This window comes from Cyprinus carpio, chromosome A12, assembly GCF_018340385.1.
Source record: "Cyprinus carpio isolate SPL01 chromosome A12, ASM1834038v1, whole genome shotgun sequence".
NCBI classification, from domain to species: domain Eukaryota; kingdom Metazoa; phylum Chordata; class Actinopteri; order Cypriniformes; family Cyprinidae; genus Cyprinus; species Cyprinus carpio.
Window position 1 is genome coordinate 759,392 of NC_056583.1, and position 21,755 is coordinate 781,146.

The 21,755-nt window shown below is 33.2% G+C and overlaps 1 protein-coding gene across 1 annotated transcript in view; it reads left to right on the forward strand.

Moving 5' to 3' along the window:
* Positions 1 to 5,099: 5,099 nt before the first annotated feature.
* Positions 5,100 to 21,755, forward strand: part of LOC109054890 (ras-related protein Rab-26-like) — a 57,708-nt gene continuing 41,052 nt past the window's right edge. The window contains exons 1-3 of the mRNA XM_042768253.1: positions 5,100 to 5,178; positions 7,533 to 7,603; positions 10,515 to 10,625. Of these exons, the coding sequence (XP_042624187.1) occupies positions 5,100 to 5,178; positions 7,533 to 7,603; positions 10,515 to 10,625 (261 nt within the window). The remainder of the gene's footprint in view (positions 5,179 to 7,532; positions 7,604 to 10,514; positions 10,626 to 21,755) is intronic.

Here is a 21,755-nt window from a genome sequence, read left to right on the forward strand (position 1 = left end):
ATGTGAAAGTCCTCTTCTGCAAGTGACCTCACATGTCTTCTGAAGTTAATAAGCTCAAACATGCATCACAAAAAGTTGGAATTGATGCATTTGTGGTTTCAGGTGGATACTAGGAGAGTATTTCCGCTATAAATACAGACAGCCAGTTTGTGTTTTTTTTGTATGTCACACACTGAAATCTATCCTATCTGGGTTTGACAAAACTGTGCCAAAGACGATCTGTTACATAAGAGATTTCTGAAGGCAACTCTTCTGTGTCTCTGAGGAGCAGAGCATGTGTTGTGAATCCAGGGCTGTTTCAAGCCTGCCAACAAAAACAGCCCGTTTCTGCTATTAATATGATTTCGAGTACAATCAAGCGTTACAATCTTACAATTCTTGTTGAATGTGAGAAAAGGTAATACAGATTTCTTTCCAAATAGCCTAGCTCACAGCTGATGAGTAACTGATTTTCAGAAATTGTTTCTACAGCTTTGTCAATATCAGGTGGTTCATCTGATTAACACGTTTTTTCTTTTCTTTTTATGAATTGCTCTGTTTAAGCATTCCAACCAATCCAACTCATCAAAATAATAAATTATTCCCCTAAAATGTAATTAAGTTATTTCCTTTTCCAGCTATTTCAGTCACTATCTTTTTATTATTATTAACAACATCAACAAATAATAGTACTATTATTTAATATCTTAATATTTATTCCTTAATTTTCCAGCTATTTCACTCAAATGTTCAGTTAAAAGTATAATAATAATAATAATAATAATGCTATTATTATTTTATTTATTTTATTAAATTTTCTTAATTTTATATCCTTAAAAACGAATGAACTTATTCTCATTTCCAGCCATTTTTTGTCAAAATTCCAATGAACATATTATTATTATTATTATGAACAAATAACAAATAATTATAATACTTATAATATTTATTTCCTAAAAACTAATTAAATTATTCTCATTTCCAGCCATTTTTGTCAAAATTCCAATGAACATATTATTATTATTATTATTATGAATAATTAACAAATAATAATAATTATTATAATATTTATTTCCTAAAATTAATTAAATTATTCTCATTTCCACCCATTTTTCCAGTCAAAATTCCCATGAACATATTATTATTATTAATAATTAACAAATAATAATAATAATAATAATAATAATAATAATAATAATAATATTTATTCCCTAAAAACGTATATAATGATTCCCATTTCCAGACATTTTGGTCAAATTTTCAATAAACAGTATATTAATATGCAGATGATATTCAACTTTATATTTCTTTTAAGCCCCGTGAAATTACGACATTATCTCTTCTTTTAAACGGTAAACTCTATAAAAGTCTGGATGGCAAACAACAGAAGTACTTATCTCGCTCCTGCTGGTGTTCTCTCTAACATGATGGAAACTCTTGGCCGCTTATCGCATTCGGTTAAACCTTCCCTTCCTAATTTAGGTGTTGAGTCTTGATCAACATGTTGAATACCTGGTTCAAAGTAGTTGAGAAACATTGCCAACTTAATGCCTTTTGTGTCTAAAGTGGAGAAGGAGATGATTATTCATGCTTTTATTTCCTCCCTCCTCTCTTTTTAAATGTCTTATTAATTCATCCCTGAAACGATTACAAGTGGTCCAAAATGCATCTGCTAAGCTTTTAACCAAGTCATCAAAGAGATCTCATGCAAAACCAATTTTAATGACTTTACATTGGCTCCCGGTCAAATTTAGAATTCAATTTAAACCTCTTGTGTTGCACGGTCAAGCTCCTGTTTATATAAATGAGTAGCTGCAGAAATTTGAGATCCTCCAAACAGATCTTGCTAGTTGTTCCTCGCTCCAGATTAAAGACAAAAGGTGTAATAACAATAAAGATTGTATTTTAATAATCCAATCCGATGCAGCAGTATTGGCTCAACTCTGTTTTTCTCCAGTTGGCAGATGAGAGGAGTGTTCAGAAACCTGTTTGAAATCATTATCTTTGCTGTTTTGTGCTGAAATGGTTTATGCTCCTGTTTGATTGGAGAACAACATACAGTAGTGTCTCTTGTACTCACGGTGCTGAGAATAAAAACAAGCACCGGCACACAGGATATAAATACAAACACTTTAAAAAATCAATAATAAATACGGACAATACATGCGGAGATGGGCATGTACAGTACAGATTGGTGTGTGATGCAGAGCTGCTTTGAGGTAGAAACTGGAGCAGATAACGCAAGCATAAATAGAGCAGTGCAAAAATAGAAAACCTAAAATAGACAATGCATAGAGAGCTTGGAAAAATAAACTGAAGTCTGCTGACAGACATCATCAGCTCCTGCAGCACATGACTCCTCTCTTCTCCCATATTCTACATTTGAAGTATAATGGAAAATAAATGAAAATGAATAATACTAAATTAACACAAGATTTACAGTCCTCATTTCAGTCTATTATTCCTGTCCTGCCATTTCTCACTTACACAGAACTATATGCGAAATTGTCCAAAAGTTTGTTAATTTTTATTATTATTATTATTATTTTTTTTTTTTAGGACATCTGTGAGCTAGTAATACATTTTAAGAGAGAGATTTAAGGTACTCATTTGACAAGATATAAATAGGAAATAGTAGAATAACTTCTCTTTAAAAATATAATATAATATAATATAATATAATATAATATAATATATAATATAATATAATATAATATAATATAATTAATGTAATGTAATGTAATGTAATATTATATTATATTATATTATATTATATTATATTATATTATATTATATTATATTATATTATGAATATAATCTTTCCAAAGCATGCCACATCCTTTCTGGATAAAATATGTAAGAACAATTGCTATTAAATATATAATATAATATAATATATATATAATATAATATAATATAATATAATATAATATAACATAATATAATAATATAATATAATATAATATAATATAATATAATATAATATAATATAATAAAATATAATATAATATAATATAATATAATATAATATAATATAATATAATATAATATAATATAATATAATAATTAATTTAAAGTGGGTTGCATCCTTTCTGGATTTATGTAATTGTTCTTAAAAACCAGAATGTAATATAAACCCATGAAGCTCTTAGCAGAGTAGATCATCAAATCTTCAGGAATAAGCTGCAGCTCTGAACTGTTGAGTGTAATGAGGGCCAGTTGGCATCGCTGGAGTCCACATACATAAGACTGACCATCAGTGTGGCTTGAGCGTCTCTAAACTGATCTCTCACAGTCTCTGAGCATCTGTTTCTGCTAATTATCCCACATCGTTACATGGAGCCATTATAGCCACTGGACAGATCCTTTATTTGCACCGACACAGAAAGGAAGGACTCGAGTCCAGTAATTATATTGAGAAGGGACAGCATGTCTCCTAACATGTCTCCAGGCCCTCCAAATCTGATACGTTAGACAGAGCCTGAGTAAGGAAGAAATCAATTAGAGTGTAACTATAGCAACTGATCCGAGTGACAGGTGTAGGCTAAAAATGACCTTTGTGGGATCATCATCATTTAGTGTAATTCATGAAAGCAGCAGATGGTAAGAAGGAAATCTTAAGGTTGCAGATATTAAGCACATACTTAGTGTAGTAGACATGTCTATTTTTTAATTGCCAAGGAATGATTTGATAGTATGATTAAGACAAATAAGAGCTTTTTTTAGTCATGTGAGTCACTATTGGCTATACATGTCCTGAAGCTAATGTGATGAGCTCTGTGATGAAAAACCGGTGTTATATTGTTCACATTTCACCACGAGGCATATCTTCAATACGAGTCACACAGTCAGACTTTTGACTGTCATCATAAAGTCTGGTTCGGTTTATAGCTTATTCCGGCCAAGATGTTTATGCTTGCTTGTCTGAATGAAATGCAGCATAAGCATCTTGCTATTTTTCTGTCCCTTTCACATTATGAGAGCACTGTACTGTTAAACTGACCTTGAGCTCGATCTGAAGAGGGCTGTAAAATGTTGGAGCAATCTGATCAAATTTACATTTGAGATGATTTTATCCAAAGTATGGAAACCTGTTTTCGCCACAAAAAATAAATAAATAAAATAAACAGGTAATTGTGACTTTAATCTCACAATTTTGACTGAGTTTACATCTCGTAATTATTTATTTCTGCGATGGAATAAAAAAAAATAATAAAATAAAAAAGGTAATTGCAACTTTTTTTTTTCTCAATTCAGGCATTTTTCTCACAAATGCAAATTTATATACAGCTAATTGTGAGAAAAGTCACTATTACTACCTTTGTCATTTTTTATTCCGTAGCGAAATGGCCTTACTGGGATACTGACTGATCTACTACAGTAAGTTAAAACAAATGGTGTTTAAAAACTCCTGCTGATAACTTGGTTCATTCATTGTCAAGCCATCATGACTAAAACCAGGTGGCTCCAAACTTGGTCCTGTAGGGCCAGGGTCCTGCAGAGTTTAGCTCCAACTTGCCTCAACACACCTGCCTGGAAGTTTCTAGTATGCCTAGTAAGACCTTGATTAGCTGGTGTGTTTGATTAGGGTTGGAGCTGAACACTGGAGACCCCTGGCTAAAACTAATCTTGGTGTGCGTTCACAATAACACTGCGCCTTTAAGGGAGCTTTGTGTTCCAACAAGTGGAGAGTGAGAGCGAGCGTTTGCGCGCTGCTAGGATGCGCTCGGTGTGCGCGTGGCCAACTCTTCCACTGATTATTGACAATGCGCCCTGCGCGCGTGCACTACCACGCTGCTTAGAGGAGTGAGGTGAATTCTTTCTTTCAGAGCAGGTGCACAGGTGCGTTCGGGAGGCAGCTATCAGAGACGCTTTTTCCTTTCTAAAATAGCAGCAACTAATTGTTGGACCAGTTGCGTAAAACGGAGCGACACTGCGAGCCGCGGAAGCAGGTGCGCTGCTCGCACTCTTTATTTGACGGAGCCCTTAAGTCATGCGCGCGCTTATTGATGAAAAGTTAATTCACGCATACTAAGACACAGACTACGGGAGAAGTGAACCGGATAGTCGCTGCTCATTAATTACTCGTCGCACGTTCGCACGGGGAATAAGCAATCATAATGTCGAGGAAGAAAGCGGTCAAAGGAAAGGGGGGTTCGAATACACCGAGCTCATCTCCGAACAGCGATAAAGAGAAGGGTAAGAAAGTCCCGGTGTTCTGAAATATTCGGTGTCTGAGATTTTCGGTGACGCTGGGCGGAGCTTACATGAATATTCATGAGTTTCCTGTTTCGCGTTAAAGCGACTCTGAAAATATTAGTACGTTGTCACTGAAACATAAACGATTTTCAAAAAGGTATGTTTTAGCGTAGAATGACATTATGCTTAGTGTATTGTTGTTTTTATTACTATTGTTAATATGCAAAATAATTTAAAGATTGTGATTGTCGTAATGATTTTACCTGAGGTAGGCTATGCTCCAAATGAGCCTACAACAATTAAGCATTTTTATAATATTCTTATTTTACATAAATAAGAGTCCTTAAAATGTGTCGTTTAATAACTGTTCCAAAATGTATCTGTTGTGCCATAATAAAATGTATGATGATTATTCTGTGTCATTCCTAATCGTTTGCTCAATCATTCAGAAAAATGTTTTTAATAACAAAAGCGAAAGATGAATGTTTTTTTTTTAATGTACACATGAACTGGAATATAAACATTCTTAATCTCTGTATTTATTTATTTATTTGTCTAAAAAAAAATATACATTTAGTAGATAAAATGCACTATATAGTTAAACAAAAATGTACAAATGTCTTTATACACTTTATTTTTGTATTTAATCATATACTGCATTGTGGTGCACTTGAAAATCATTTTGACTCAAATGTGTATTGGTCAAGTTTTGAAATCCACAACCTTGCAGTACTTTAAATTTTTTTTGCTTATTTTCTACAAACTTATAACAATTAAAATGTTTTGTAGTTTAATAGAAAATGGCTAAATCAAAACAGTAATTTGTATATTTTCATTTCAAAGATAAAAGTAGATTGCTTTTGCTGAATAAAGACTTCAACTGATTCGGTGTTAAAAGTTTTATTAACCGATGTGGTGAAGGCATTACATAAATGACATTTACAACACACCTGTTTAAATATAAAATACATGGTCATGTTTAAAAAGAAAACAAACAAAAAAAAAAAACAGGTGAAAGCTACTCAAGGATGTAACAACTTGTATATGTGTTCAGGGATAGGCCTACTGATCAACATAAGCAAGCACATGTTATATGATTTCTGTTGTAAGTAAATTATTAAATACATTATTAAAGTAAATTCCTATATTGAACAAGAAATGGCAAACAGAAATTTATACACCATGAACAAACTCAATGAAATCAGTCTAAATGTTGGGAGAAGAAACATGCTTCCAAATCAATGGGATCATATTGTTTATACCACTGCAGAATAAGCCATTCAAGAATTACCCACATGTTTTTAAATATTATTTGAATATCCACCAACATGATCTTTTTTTACAAAACCCTTTATCCATGAAACATGTTTTATTAGGTTGTGCTTGGTTGATTACCTCTGATTATCTTGATTTCAAAAGTGTGGGATTTCAGGAACAAATATAGTAAAACTTTAAAACTGGTTAAATAATACAACATTTGTATCAAATAGTAGGCTATACAAGTTTTTTTTTATTTGCATATGATTTGTTTAACTATTACACTGATAAAGTACACATCCACCATCCCCTGCATCAGATAAAAAAGCTAAAGTTAATTCTGAGAACGTTTACGCATGTCTTTATGTATGTGTGCAATAGTGGACTCATATATAACTTGACAAAAATATAAACTCTCCCCAATTAGGAGAGCTTCTGCAAACTAGGAAGAAAATAGCAGGCAGAAGTGCAAGTATCAAACTCTGCTGATTTGTAACAGATATATTCATTGCAAACAAACAGCTTCTCCACATTAACTGTAGACTACCATGCACTTCCATGTGACCCCTTTTTTAAGGAGAAAAAAAAAAGTTAAATAGTTGTTTACTACATAAGAGTCTTTTATATCGTTTTTTCATTTCTCACCTTACAGTCTTACAATACAGTGAGCAAGTTTGTGCCACCATATGCTACACAACTTCAAACGACATACTTATCAAATGACATACTTTTAATAGCAAAACAGAGGAATATGAGAAAAATATTTAACAGCTGGCTGGCCAATTTACTTGTAGCGTATTCTAACGATAGGCTGCTTCTGGCATCAGTGGCTGTAATCGTTGAGTAAACATTTAAAACAGCAAAACAATAACATTTTGTGCACAAACGAACAATTATATTCAACGTTTGCTTATCTTCGTTAGAAGCTGAAACGTAATTAACCTACCTTGTTGAGACAGTTTTTGTGATCCGGTGAAAACGTACTAATATTATCAGAGTCGCTTTAACGCGAAACAGAAACTCATGAATATTCATGTAGCTCCGCCCAGCGTCACCGAAAATCTCAGACACCGAATATTTCAGAACACCGGCTTAAGAGTCTCTTTGTCGCGGAACATGTAGTCCCTCTCTCAGCAGCAGCGGGGAATTCTACGACATCGCCTTCAAGGTACACTACAAGCCGCTTTCAACAACGCGAACCCAATGCAGTATGGCAAGCGGTTTATACATGTAGTTCTTTATGTGTTTTTATGTTACTTGTGTTTAAATATATCTACTAAATTACATCTCAGAGCGTCCATTACATACTAACACTTATTTCCTTTCTACTAGCTCTAACTTTTCTCACTAGTGTTAAGTAGCCTGTAACTATTCCATTGTTTCATTGCAAAACCATGGTATATTTGAATTTAATTTACCATTAAGAATATGCAAATTATTTAAAATTTCAACTAGTATCAGTTTCTCACTAGTTTTTATTCAGTGCTTATTCCCCTTCTACTAGTAATGATCTCAGTGGTATTAAGTAACTATTACATTGTAACTGGTAATAGCGTGTTTTTAGTTTTACAGTGACTAGTTCACTAACCATTTAGTCTGATTTTCCAATTCTAACTGCATCGATTCAATTTGTCACTAGTTCTCATCCTTTCCATACTAGTACTTATCCCATTTCTACTAGTCAGTATCTTAATAGTATCAAGTAACTATTCTATTACAACTAGTAAAAGTATTTTCTTTATTTACTGATAAGTAGTGATTACTAGAATATTTGAATTTCACTAACCATTCAGAAGAAAATAAAGTATTCCAGTTCTAGCTAGCATCTAGGCAATGTGTCACTAGGTCCAGTTGTTGAATAGGCACTAGTTGTTATTAGATTAATTAATAATATTGAAAGATAAGCACTTATAACATTAACAGTAGATAATAGTAAGTTTTTACTATTACATTTTAAAGGGGAACATGGCTTGCCATACATCTGTATGCATATGTGAGCATAAATAGTTTGCCAGCATAAACATGGAAACTGTGTTATACAATTTATATTTTATAGCTCTGATGATTGTGTGCAGCTTCACTAGTTTGTGGCTTTTATTTGTGCTACAGTATTTAAAAACAATGCAGTGCTACCCAGCTGCCCCATATGGACGAGAATTACGCGCTACGTTTGACTGAAGTTAAGCGCGTGCTCTAATTGAACAGCTGTGTCAATACAGATAAGCTGGAGCACAGCTACTGGGTTATCCAGCCTGACGCAAGTATGCTCACTTACTTGAATTCAACACTGACGTATTCGGATTTCTCCAGCCACATTCTGCATAATAAGATGTTTTGAGCTTTGCACATTTAAGCTGAAATGTTTAGGTGACTCTGATGTGGAAGACAGTTTGATCTGGTGAATTATGCATTTATATAATCACTCCTTGATGAATCATATGCATAGCTTATTCATTAAATGGCATCAAATGCAGTAAGGAATGGTCAGCAGTCATTTACGAGAGGCGCAAGCATAGCTTTCCCAAACTGATCCTGCAGCTCCATAAACTTAAACCAGTGTTTCCTAACCTGTTTTGTACCCCACAACGCCATCAGTGAGACTCAAGAACCCCAAACCAGAAATTTGAACTCATATTATGCTGCATTTCATTTAATTCATTACATTTGAAGGAAGAAATCTCTTCAACTACCACCAGCAGTTGCAAACATTTCTAAAACAATTATCTTGTAAACTAAAAACAAGCAATGCTGTTCATGGAAAATGATAAAGTATTTTTTTTAATGAGGCTTTAATGAGACACCTGAGCTTGTCTGTGCATCACAAGTTTAAGGGGAATCAAAAAGCCTAACAGTGAATTTATTTAGAAATGAAGTTTAATTCTAAATAGTTTTATACACAGGAAAATCTGTTTACTTCAGTGTTATTTTAGTATTATTGAGGTAATATGCTGTTCGTTTTATTACAGACGTCCCATTCTGGTGCCTGCATCAAATTCAGTTTACAAAAGTGATTTTATATCCACTGAACGCATATTACTGTAACTGCAAGTAAAGTTTCTACATCTTTCAAATAACTTTAGTGAAAATAAAATGTAAAAATATTGGTGAAATATTGTTTCATGGTCATTTAGCGTGATGCATATATTAATGTACAAATGAAGCAACATTATTATTCTTACCTGTATTTATTAAAATATATAAAAGATTAAGTGACTACATTTTGTGATTAAATTATACTCAATTTTATAATATTTTAAATGATTAAAAACATCTAATGAATCTTGTTCTAAATATGCCTGACTTTTTTTGGTATACAAACGATTGTTACACTGAAGTTCCTGTAAATCATGGTAAAGATGTATCATGGTCATTATTTTTTTGCTCTTAAAAATAAAATGAGACACATTCTAATGTATGAAAAATATCTCTCTCTATCCTCTAAATTTTTAAAGTAATTTTTATTTGTATATTTTCTGTTTTCATTTCAATTTTAAAGTTTTTTTTTTGTTGTTATTTTAGTTTTTTTGTAACTTTTTGTAATGTATTCTTATTGTTTTTATATTTTTATGTCTGTATAGTTTTTATGATTTTTTTAATTTTAGTTTTAATTGTTTTAATACATCAAGTTAAACTAAATGAAACTAAATGTTTCCTTGCAACTACCTTATTTTATCATATTTTATTTTTGTTTAAATATATATTTTATATAATATATTTTATTTATATATTTTTTTTTACATTTTTTTTTTTATTATTAGTTTTAATTAATTGGAATAGCCCTGCTTCCTTCAGGTAAAATCACTGGTTTGGTGTACTAAGTGTGTAGTTTTGTTCTAATCTCAACTCGCTGCAAGCAAACCCTCTCTTCTCTCTCCGATATTCCTGCCTTTAATCTTTACGGCCTTGAAAAAGTCTTTCTAAGAGCTGCAGGGAATGAGACATAGTTTGATTGAAGCACTGATGGAAAGATGAGAAGTTATTTGTATCTTAATAGAATGAATAAGAGGCGGGGAAGATGAGAGGAGAGATGCTGGGATAGATTGTGTTTTGCTCCGTCTTTCATATGTCTTTCTGTCCAGGTAATGCTGGTTGGTGACTCTGGGGTGGGGAAAACCTGTCTGCTGGTTCGCTTTAAAGATGGAGCGTTTCTGGCTGGGAGCTTCATCTCTACAGTCGGTATAGACTTCAGGGTGAGTAGAGAATTAGAAATACATGCATTAAAATATATACACTAATATACACTCAAAATTTGGAATAATTAAGATTTTTTCTAACGCAACAGAGTATTGCATTGAAAAAAAAAGAATTCTAAAGCTGATAATTAAGCTTAAATAATAAGGACAATTCTATTTTTATATTTTATGATGTTGTTATTGTTATATTTATTTTACTGTATTTTTAATCAAATAATAGCAGACTTGGTGAGCATTAAATACGTATTTCAAAAACATTAAATTCAAATTATTCCAGTCTTTGTAATTATTCTGGAAGTGTAAATGCATGCATTTTTTAATCAGCTTTAGAATTGTTTATTACTTCAATGCAAACCTCTGTTGCATTGTAGTCGAACCATGCATTTATGCTTAAAAATGCATACATTTATAAAGCTTCAGAATTAATTGTCGTTTATTATTTCAATACAATCCTCTGTTGCACTGAAGGATATGAAATATACATGGATTAATGCATATAATGCATGCATTTTTTTATCAGATTTAGAACTCAGAGTTGAGTATTATTTCAATGCACTGTCTAATAGGACTCATTTAAGTAAAAATCAATTGGTTCATAAAATGAAATGATGGCAGACAGTTCTGTCTTTATTTTCTTTGTCCTTATGAGCACTAAAAGGCTTGTGCTTAGCTACTATGAAGCAGCAAAACCATAAGACGTTACATCTGGCAATGAAATAGGCCATTTCTGTGTCTCTTTTCTTTTATATCAATAAGAAAGAATCCGTCATTATCTATCGAAGCTCCTCAGGGCTTTTATTTTCAGAACAATTTTTAAGAGCACTACAGACAGACGACACAAACTGATGAATGATTTGGCGTTCCTGAGACAGCTGTGCATCATTTCAACTCTTCCATTACTTCAGTACAGCCAAAGGCAAAGAAAGCTTTTCACAAACCCAGTGCTCTATCATTTACGTGAACTAATCTACAGGACATGACAAAGTGTCTTTGTGTTCAGACTGCTTTGGTCAATGAAAATCTGAAAGGATTTCTTTAAAGGTTTCTCTTTAGATGGAAAGTGAATCTATTCATATTTCATAAGCTTTTACGTTTTTTAATCAATAGTAATATGCTAGATTGAGTTGTTGTTTTTGTTTCAATCATATTCCCACTCTCTATCTTCAAATAATTTAATTCTCAAAATGCATTCAAAATCTGTGTAGTCTATTTGCATTTCACAGAATTGTTATTTTGTACATCATAACAGTATTTTTCAACTTAAACCATACTGTATCTGATAAGCGACTTCTCAATAACAAGTAAATGTGGAAAAATGTGTATGGTATTACTGAATCTATCCCTTTTTATTAATTAAAAAATAAATTATTTGAGAAATTCTGATATTTCATATTACAAATGAAACACACTTAAATGTATATGTGTGTGTGTATATATATATATATATATATATATATATATATATGTGTGTGTGTGTGTAGATATATATGAAATATATGAAATCTATACCAACATTTAACTTGAATTTTATAATACATGGAAATTAAATTCCTACAAACCTACGTATTTATTTCTAACGAAACAACATCAAAACAACATAAATATTACTCTAAAAAGTTTTCAAACAAAATAAATTCATTTCACTTGCATAAACTTTTACTTTCAGATGAAAAAAGGTTAATGAAAAAATGCTGCAGTGGTTAGTACATAGGTGTGCGTATTCATGTTTATCAACAAAATTCAGTCCCAAAAGTGTGTAAGATATGAGGAAAATGCTGAATAGAGTTTACAAAGGGTTTTTGAGACTTAATATAATATCATAGATAATTTAACAAAAAGTGTTTTTGACACTTATGGTACTCCATACATAACTGGGTCAGAATGACCCGAACACAAAACATGTAAAATTTTATTTTTTAAATGGTTCTATCTTTAAAAATAAATAAATAAATAAATAAATAAATAAATAAATAAATAAATGTGTATTTTGAGTGTCTTAAGGCATTTGAAAAGTTTTCTTCCCTTACTAATATCTATGTATTTTTTAGAAATTTTCATGCATCTCTTCCAGGTCAAAATTGACCCGAATGCATTATGAGAGTTAATGTCTTTTCTCTAATTGCACTGGCGAATAGGTTTCCCAAACACTCCTGTCTACATCTGTAGTCCCAAAACTGTAGTCCCCCATTGTTTGAAGCAGTAATTGACTTGTCGGATTGGCAGAAGCAGCGTTTGTGAGGCTGTGCTCTGTAAACAGTGATACAGAGGAGAGACTTTATGCTGTAATTGAGCCGTTTCTTCTGTAATCCCTGTTATCCTCTCACACACGCTTTAGACCTGCGATCCGTTTCAGTGTCTTTGAATCAAGCTAAATGTTACTGACAGAATTTGTACTTGTCCTAACTAACTACGGTTGGGAACCGAGAACCAGTTTTTTGAAAAGAACTGGAAACGTGAGCAATTTCTAAGTTTCGGTTCCGAAAACAGTTCTGGTGCGACACATGACCAAGTGCTGTGAGCAGCCTTGCGCTGTTGTTCTGACGATTTGGGATTTCCCGTAAAGGATGTCACAAACCAAATAACAGAAACGCTGCCCTGCCTCTTTAATTACTGAGCACATTGTTTCTAATGACGCACATTCCACAGACGTGCGCGCCGCATTGTGTCTTTAACTGCCGAACACTTGCACCTTTGATAACAATGCACGTCGCCACTAAATTACTTAATATTTGTCCCATATTGTCATTAATACACATACTGACTTCAACTTGGACAACTAAATAAATAGACTGCTATTGTTATGTAAGTATGAGGGATAGATTATTTAGTGTACATGTCATTTCAAGAGTGATAAACAAAGTGATAGAAAATATTTATTTTCATGCATTTTAAATGTTTAAAGATGTGGAAACCACTCATTGCATCACAGCATCTCCTGACTGCATTATTATTTGTAAAATAGGGGCTTTATGGAATGTGTGTATACATGGTTATAAGTATAACAGTGTATATTTCATTAATTTAGGGAAATGAACAAATGTCTTAGCCCTCAAGGGACTATTTGGCCAACCAGCTTAATCCTGCTTGAAAAGCAAAATGTTATTGATAGTGTAAAAAACATCAACTTTGAAGCACATGCTGATTGATGGACTTGCATTACTCAACATTACTTACTACCTTCCAGCAACACTACATTCAATGAAGGTAAAATAGTAAAAAACAATAATAGTACATTTAAATGGAATCGGAACCGGAAAATTTGTATACCGTAATATACATGTTGAATTTTGACATTGCCAACCTTTAAATGAAGTTGACAATAAGTAATAAACAGTATTGAGTAGTTGAGTTTTGTGCATTTTTCCTTACCACTATTTTTTTTAATAGTTGTTTAATGATTTTAATGGAACCGGAATCTGAAAATTGTTAACGATTCCTAACCCTATAAATAACTGTACACTATTTTGCATATTACATGACTTTGTCAAATAAATGAACTTGAAGCATTAATGAAATATGTGCATGCAGTCTGACAGATCTTTATGACTTTGAATGCATTAACAAAACATGCAGGACAGTAATATTACAGCTGCTGAATTTGGAATAAAAAGAAGCTGTTCATGTGTCACTTGTAATCTTTCTGTCCTTGGAGTTAATAGAAAATTGATTTTACATAAATAGTTTGGCGGACTAATAAGTGACCGTAATAAAGTCTCTTCATCTTTGTTATTGATCGACAATATCTGTGGCATGCTGTTGATTATCACAGAAAATAATGTTGACTGTCAGTTTTTGAACATAAAGGAAGCAGAGAAACAGAACTGTGAATGTAAAAGAGAATAGAATGGCTAGCAAAATAGGTTCTTGTTAAGTTTAAATATGTATGTTCAAAACGTCCAGTTTTAAAAACTTCTGTCACACTTTAGTTTGGGGTCCAATTCTTACTATTAACTACAACTTTTGCCTCAATAAACTCCTAATTTGCTGCTTATTATTAGTTAGGTAGTTGTTAAGTTTAGTTATGAGGTAGGATTAAGATATCTACAATATGATCATACAAAATAAGGCATTAATATGTGCTTTATAATTACTAATAAACAGCCAAGTAATATGCATGCTAATAAACAACTAGTTAATATTAACTAGTTCAACTTTTGACTCTGTATTGCCTTGTACTCTGCTTAAATTCTATGACTCTCCTCATTATTCTAGATGTTTTAATTCCTCTACTGTCAAGTCTTTCAATGATGTGTATTTATCTATCCAAATTCCAACTGCTGTGAATGTTCTATCATCTTGTGTTCATCCTGATGAATTAGTTGATCTTTTTAATAGTACCTGCACTTCCACCTTGGACTCAGTTGCTCCCCTAAGGTTAAAGAGATCCAAGGTGATGATAAAAAAATATACAAAATATACCCATTCGTGCCATCAGACAAGAGTGTAGGCATGCTGAGCACAGTTGGAAGAAAGATAAACTTCAGATATCATACAAAATTTTCAGAGAATGTCTTAAACGGTATCAGAGTACTGCAAAGGAAGCTCAGAGGAAATACATGTCAGATTTAATTGCACAAAATGCATATAGGCCGTAGATACTTTTTTAACACAATTAATGTCTTTTTAAATCCTGCTCCTAGTGCTTCATTAGAATTCTCCACTGGTTTTTAAAACATTTTATTTATCAAGTCGAGTGTATCAGGTCTAACATAACATCTCAAAATTATTTTCCTCTAGAAATGGCTTCTCATTAGAGCTTCCTATCTCTTTTCCGACCTGTATCACCTTCACAGCTTTATGATATTGTCCTTAGTATGAAGCCCTCTTTTTGTCACTCTGATGTTCTGCCTTCTCGGATCTTTTCCAGCCTTAAGTCAAGTTTTTACTGCTATTATCAGTAGCTCCTTAACAAATGGAATTGCCCCAGCTTCTTTTAAACATGCTATAGTCAACCACTGTTAAAAAGCATAATCAGCATGACCTAAATAACTACTGTATAGACCCATTTCTAAATTATCTTTAATCTCAAAAGTTTTGGAAAAAGTTGTTTATTCTCAGATCTCATCTTACTTAAGTACTTTTCATATTTTTGACACATTTCAGTCTGGGTTTAGAGAATTTCATAGTACTGAATCTGCCCTCTTGAAGGTTAATGATATTTTACTTTCCCTTGATTCTGGTTCTTGCTGTATCTTAATCATGCTTGATTTAAGTGCAGCATTTGATACAATAGACCATGACATCCTTCTTCAAAGACTTGATCAGGTGGCTGGTTTCCAGGGATCTGTGCTGAACTGGTTTGCTTCATACCTTAAGGACAGATCTTTTTCTGTGAATTGGGGGAATTGTTTATCAAATCTCCTATGGTGTTCCACAGGGCTCTATTTTGGGTCCTCTGCTTTTCTCCTTTATTTTATCATATAATTTCTTTGCCGACGACACTCAACTTTATTTTCCTGTTAAAAACAATAACTGTTCTGTGTCTAAACTGTTTGCATGTCTTCAGGACGTTAAATGCTGTATGGACTTACATTTTTTACAGTTGAATAAGGATAAAATGGAAATAATGGTTTTTCGTCCAACAAATGTGCCGTCTGGCATAGCCAAGCAGCTGGGCCCCTGTCATCAAATGTACGCGACTGAGTTAGAACCCTTAGCATTGTCTTTGATCCTGCATTTTCTTTTGATAAGCAGATCAGTGCTGTTGTGAAAAGCAGTTTCTTTCAAATAAGATCAGTTGCTAGAATCAAGAGGATGCCTTCCATGAAGGACCTTCAAACAGTAATTCATGCGTTTATAACTTCAAGATTGGATTATTGCAACTCACTTTATCTGGGTTTGCCTAAATCATCTCTGCACCGATTGCATTTGGTGCAAAATGTGGCAGCCAGATTTTTGACTGGCACTAGAAAACGTGTTAACCCAGTACTCGCCTCCCTACATTGGCTTCCGGTCAAGTTCCGTGTTTATTTTAAGATTTTGCTCTTTGTTTTTAAAGCTCTTCATGGTTGTGCTCCCCAGTATATTTGTAATCTTCTCATTCCACATTCTACCTCTAGATCTCTTCGGTCATTGAGCCAATTTCTCCTCTCAGTCCCTCGTTCACATTTTGAAACTAAAGGCGACAGGGCTTTTGCTGGGGCAGCTCCTAGGCTCTGGAACAGTCTTCGCCTCCACATAAGATCTTGCCCTTCTATTTCTTTGTTTAAATCCTCTTTGAAAATCTATTTTTATTCTGTATGTTTTAATTTTGTTTGAGGGAGTAAAATTTTATTTGTTCCTTTGTCTGTCTAGATTGGGTATGTTTTTACTTTGTTTTATATTTGTTGTACAGCACTTTGGTTGCAACTCCTGTTGCTTTTAGATGTGCTTTATAAATAAATAAACTAAACTAAACTATTAAATTGTTACCAAAAATTATTTCTTGGTTATGTGAATATTTGAGAAAACATGGTAACACTTCGGTGTAGGGACCAATTCTCACTATTAACTATTAGCATGCATATTATTAACATATTGACTGTTTATTAGTACTTATAGCACATATTCTGCATGACCATATTCTACATCTCTATTAAGGTGTTTATTGAAGCAAAAGTCTTAGTTAATGGTTTGTTAATAGTGTGAACTGAACCTTAAATTAAAGTGTGACTGAAAACATTAAGGTAGCGTTTCGTTTGACCATTTTTTTTTGGGAATGTCACTTTGTTCTCTGAGCTAATTTTGTTTTGGTATCATTGAGATAATGTTATAGTTTGGGTAATATTTTAAATTATATTTTATTTTTGCATTTTCAGTTTTTTATTTTAATTTTAGTTAAAGTTTTAGTAATTTTATTCTGTGTTCTTGTCATTTTTATTAGTTTTTGTTGTTTTTAAATGTCCCTATACACACACACACACACACACACACACACACACACACACACACACACACACACACATATTTATTTATTTATTTATTTTCAGTTTTAGTTATTTTAGTACATCAAGAAAAAGTGAATGACAATGAGAAATGTTGCCTTGACACCTTGCTAGTTTTATTTCATCTAACAAATTAAATCCAATTAAATGTGTTTGAGAAAAATATTGCATGAACAATGTGTAAATGTTTTTGATCGAGTACCTTTGAATGAACGTTCTATTTAATGTTGGTTGATGGATGTTTGTTTGTTAATTTCTTAAGATTGTTGGAAGTTTTTTGAGATTATTTGTTGTTGGGGGGAATTGTTGTTTGAAAAATAAAACCATAAAAATTGGCCAAGCTGATATAACTGCTTGTCTTTGCAAGATTATATTCAATCTAATATTCAATTTAATGTAAATGGCAACAGAGGATGCATTTTAAGGCATCATAGACTCACCTTTGTCCCTATTTTAATCTAATAAAGCAATTGAGAAGTCATGTATATTAATGGTCATTACAGAATCTTGTTTCTCTTGCATCACCTGTATATGCATCCGTTGTGAGTCGAGTCTCTCGGGAGCTTACATGAACATGTAATGTACAGCTTAATAAGTTTTGGAGCAGAGCTATAATGTGTGTAGCTTTTCTTGCAGCATTTTAAAATCCCCGTCCATCCTGAATGACTGATGGTCCTGTCCTTTAGTTGATTTGATCTGCACACATGAGCCCGGTGTGATCTCCAGCTCAATGCAATCATAAAGCGCACTTAGAGCAGAGCTGTAGGTGTAGTACACTTTCAGTGTTGCATCTGCTGAAATACCAGAGTGCCTTATTTGCATCTGAATGGTGTTGGAAAAAATGGCTTCTCACCACTCGATTGCATTTGTCAGTATTTGAGAGTCCTGAGTCACGGCTTGTGTCTCGTGGCTTATACTCATCAGGACGCTTGCTGTACTGAAACTGTGCTTTCTGATCGCTTACACAACTGGCAGAGAAACTGAGGCTATTTTTTCCTCTGTGTCTGGATGCATAAACCTAAAATATCAAGTCCAATCCAATTCCTCTTTGCACCAATCACTCTTGAGACTCCAGATTATGAAATGCACTGTTCTAGTTCTACATATGCATGCTATTAATGAACTAAAAGCCATTGTGCAACATAAATATCATTCTGTTATGCTTATATGCTTGGAAATTAGTCTCTTCTGCTCACCAAAGCTGCATTTATTAGGTCAAAGATGGGTGAGATATTATACAATTTAAAATAACTGTTTTCTGTTTGGATATGTTGTAAAATGTAATTTATTTTATGCTGAATTTTATGCTGATTTGCTGCTCAAGAAACATTTCTGATTATTTTCAGTGTTTAAAAACAGTTGTGCTGCCGGATATTTTTGTGAAAACCGTGATGCATTTTATTTTTCAGGATTCTTTGATGAATAGGACAGCATTGATTAGAAATAGAAATCTTTTGTCACATTATAAATATCTTTACTGTCACTTTTGGTCAATTTAATGCATCCTTGATGAATAAAAGCATTAATTTGTTTCAGAAAAAACATCTTATATATATAATCAGACTGATGTCTTGTAGACTAAAATGAGTTTTGCATTGTCGTATAGTGCCTCTTAACATAATTGCAATCTAAATGCTTAATTGCAGGTTTCTTTTTTTATGTAATAAACATGCTGGTTGAGAACAAGTTGCTTTCAGAAGCGTGATCTAATATTCTAGTGAGCTGTCTATTTTGCATTTGTTTCCTTCAGAGAAAGACATGATAGCGATGTAAAAGCTGTCAGTTGCCTTAACCGAAAAAACATTACAGAATTACAAAAACACAGATAATTTCAACAGATAATTTTTCTGTCATTTTGTATCTGCTCTATTGCGTTTCTCTGCTTTAGAAACACTCCTGCAGTGAAGGACGCAAAGATGGAAAAGGGAATATGAGAAATACATGTAGTAGTTAGAAGTAGTTTTCTACTATTAAATATAATATATTTAAGTGTTTTGTAAGTCCTTTCTGTTTTTGAGGCTGGTCATTGTCTGACAGACTGCAGAAACTGTCCTTTTCTGTCCCCGCTGGGACTAAGAATGGACGTCCTCGTCGTGCCTGTATGAAAACATCTCCAAATGCTTTCACAGACTATTGATCCGCTTCTGCAGAATACACACGCATGTGGACAAACACACGACACTACTGAAGCACAGCAGACATAACACACACACTCTTATAGACAGAGTTACAGCACATAAACAAAGCTTTATACTACTCCTATTGTGATATTCTTTCTGTATTTCATCCACATAAATGACCTTGACTCATCATAATGCAGACTGTATAACGAGTCGTACTATTTTCTGTCCTGTCTTTATTCTCATCTGGCTCAAACCTCCCAACAAAATGACTTTCTACATTCAGCTGTCTAGCATCTCCTGTTTATTATTCTCAGTAAGAGTTTATTGCAAAATATAATGTTACACTCTGATTTCTCTTACAAGAAGCACTGTGGCGATATGAAACTGAACGAATATGTTGCTGTTCTCATGGTACATTTGCAAACAACTATGGAGTAAATAAGAGTACAAGAGTTGAAAATAGTGTCTATTAGTAATTTGTTTTTGTGCAAAACATTCAAAGAATTGCTCTCTTTGTATTCACATTTATATAATTTTATTTTTATAATTTCATATAATAACTATGAAAAGAAGAAGAAGAAGAAGAAGAAGAAAAAAAAAACATTTTAACTCTTTCAAAATTTCATGGCCCCCAGAGTATGTTGTTGTATGAATATCTGAACATGCAATACATCAAAATAAAGCACAGAAAAAAAAATCTGTAACCCTTTACAGTAAGATTTTATTAGTTAACAATTTACAACACTTCTGTTCAGGATTGCTTAATTTTTTGTTAATGTTAACCTGCATCCCCCATTATGGCACTCACAGCTGAAAATGACCTACTGTACCTAACTTAAAATTGCAACAGTTCCTGACTTCAGTGTGCTACAAACACAATTTTGGTGTCTTTGGATAGAAGACCCTGTGGGCTTTACTATCCATCACCGATAATGCTCAAAAATATAAAAAGTTATAGACACTGAAGTTCACTGAAGTTAAATTTTTTAAAAAAAATTTTTTATATAAAAATACATGAAATCAGTCCTAGAGCAATCTAGAAAACTTATGGATTGAAGTCACATGTCTCATGAGTTTCTATTTTAAATCTGAAGAAGATACCATGAAAAAATTGATTCCTGCAACCATTTTTCTGAGACTACAGTATATCTAGCCCCCCTATTGTTTATTCAAATAAACAATATTCTTTGTATCTTTGACTTTTTTTTTAGTGGATCGTCTCATTCTGTTTGTGACACTGTATGCTACAAAACCATGCTGTTTTTTACTACCAAGACGCAGTCTTTTGATAGTAAGTTATTCCATAACGGATACAACCAATGCTGTCCGCGAAGAAATGAGACGTAAACAAAGGAATTACCATCCAAATTACAACGTTATTGCTTTGTTGGACTAAAAGTGCTCTTTGGGATGTCGTTCAGTGGACCCTTACCTTTCTAACTAAAGCGGGATTTATAGCTGTGGATGCGTTTATGCAGAGGCGTAGGAATAGGGCAGGCAAGGCAGGCAATTGCCTGGGGCCCCACATTTTGAGGAGGCCCCCGACAGCTGACCATTTGAACAATCGGAAATGTCATTAATATAAAATGGAGCAATATATCTGCATCCCCCTAGGGGGACCCCTCTTGTGTTAGGCTGGATGTGCTTGCTTGTTCCTCGTGATGCGTCAGCTGCCGTTATCAAACTGGCACAGCACTTACTCGTGCAATTGCTAATTTAAACATGGAGAGGATTTATCGGTCTGGCAGCCAGAAGTGGGGAAAAAAACAAGAGGAGGAAAAGAGGAAACAAGACAGCGGTGCATAATGCAGATGAGATTGACTTAAGGATAATTACATGACAAACAGATGTTTTCGTTGTTAATTCCAGTTTATTTTCGTTTAATTATTTGCAAGATTAATTACTGGTAATAGTCCAATTACTAATAGGGTTACTGGGAAACAGGTTAGCTAGGGTTGCACTTAGCAGCAGCATATTATGGTAGTGTTTAGCAGGTATTAACATAAGTTGCAATAGAATAGGTGGTACCGGGAAAGATGCGCACATCACCTGAGTCCAGGGTGTCCGGGGGTCCTTAAAAA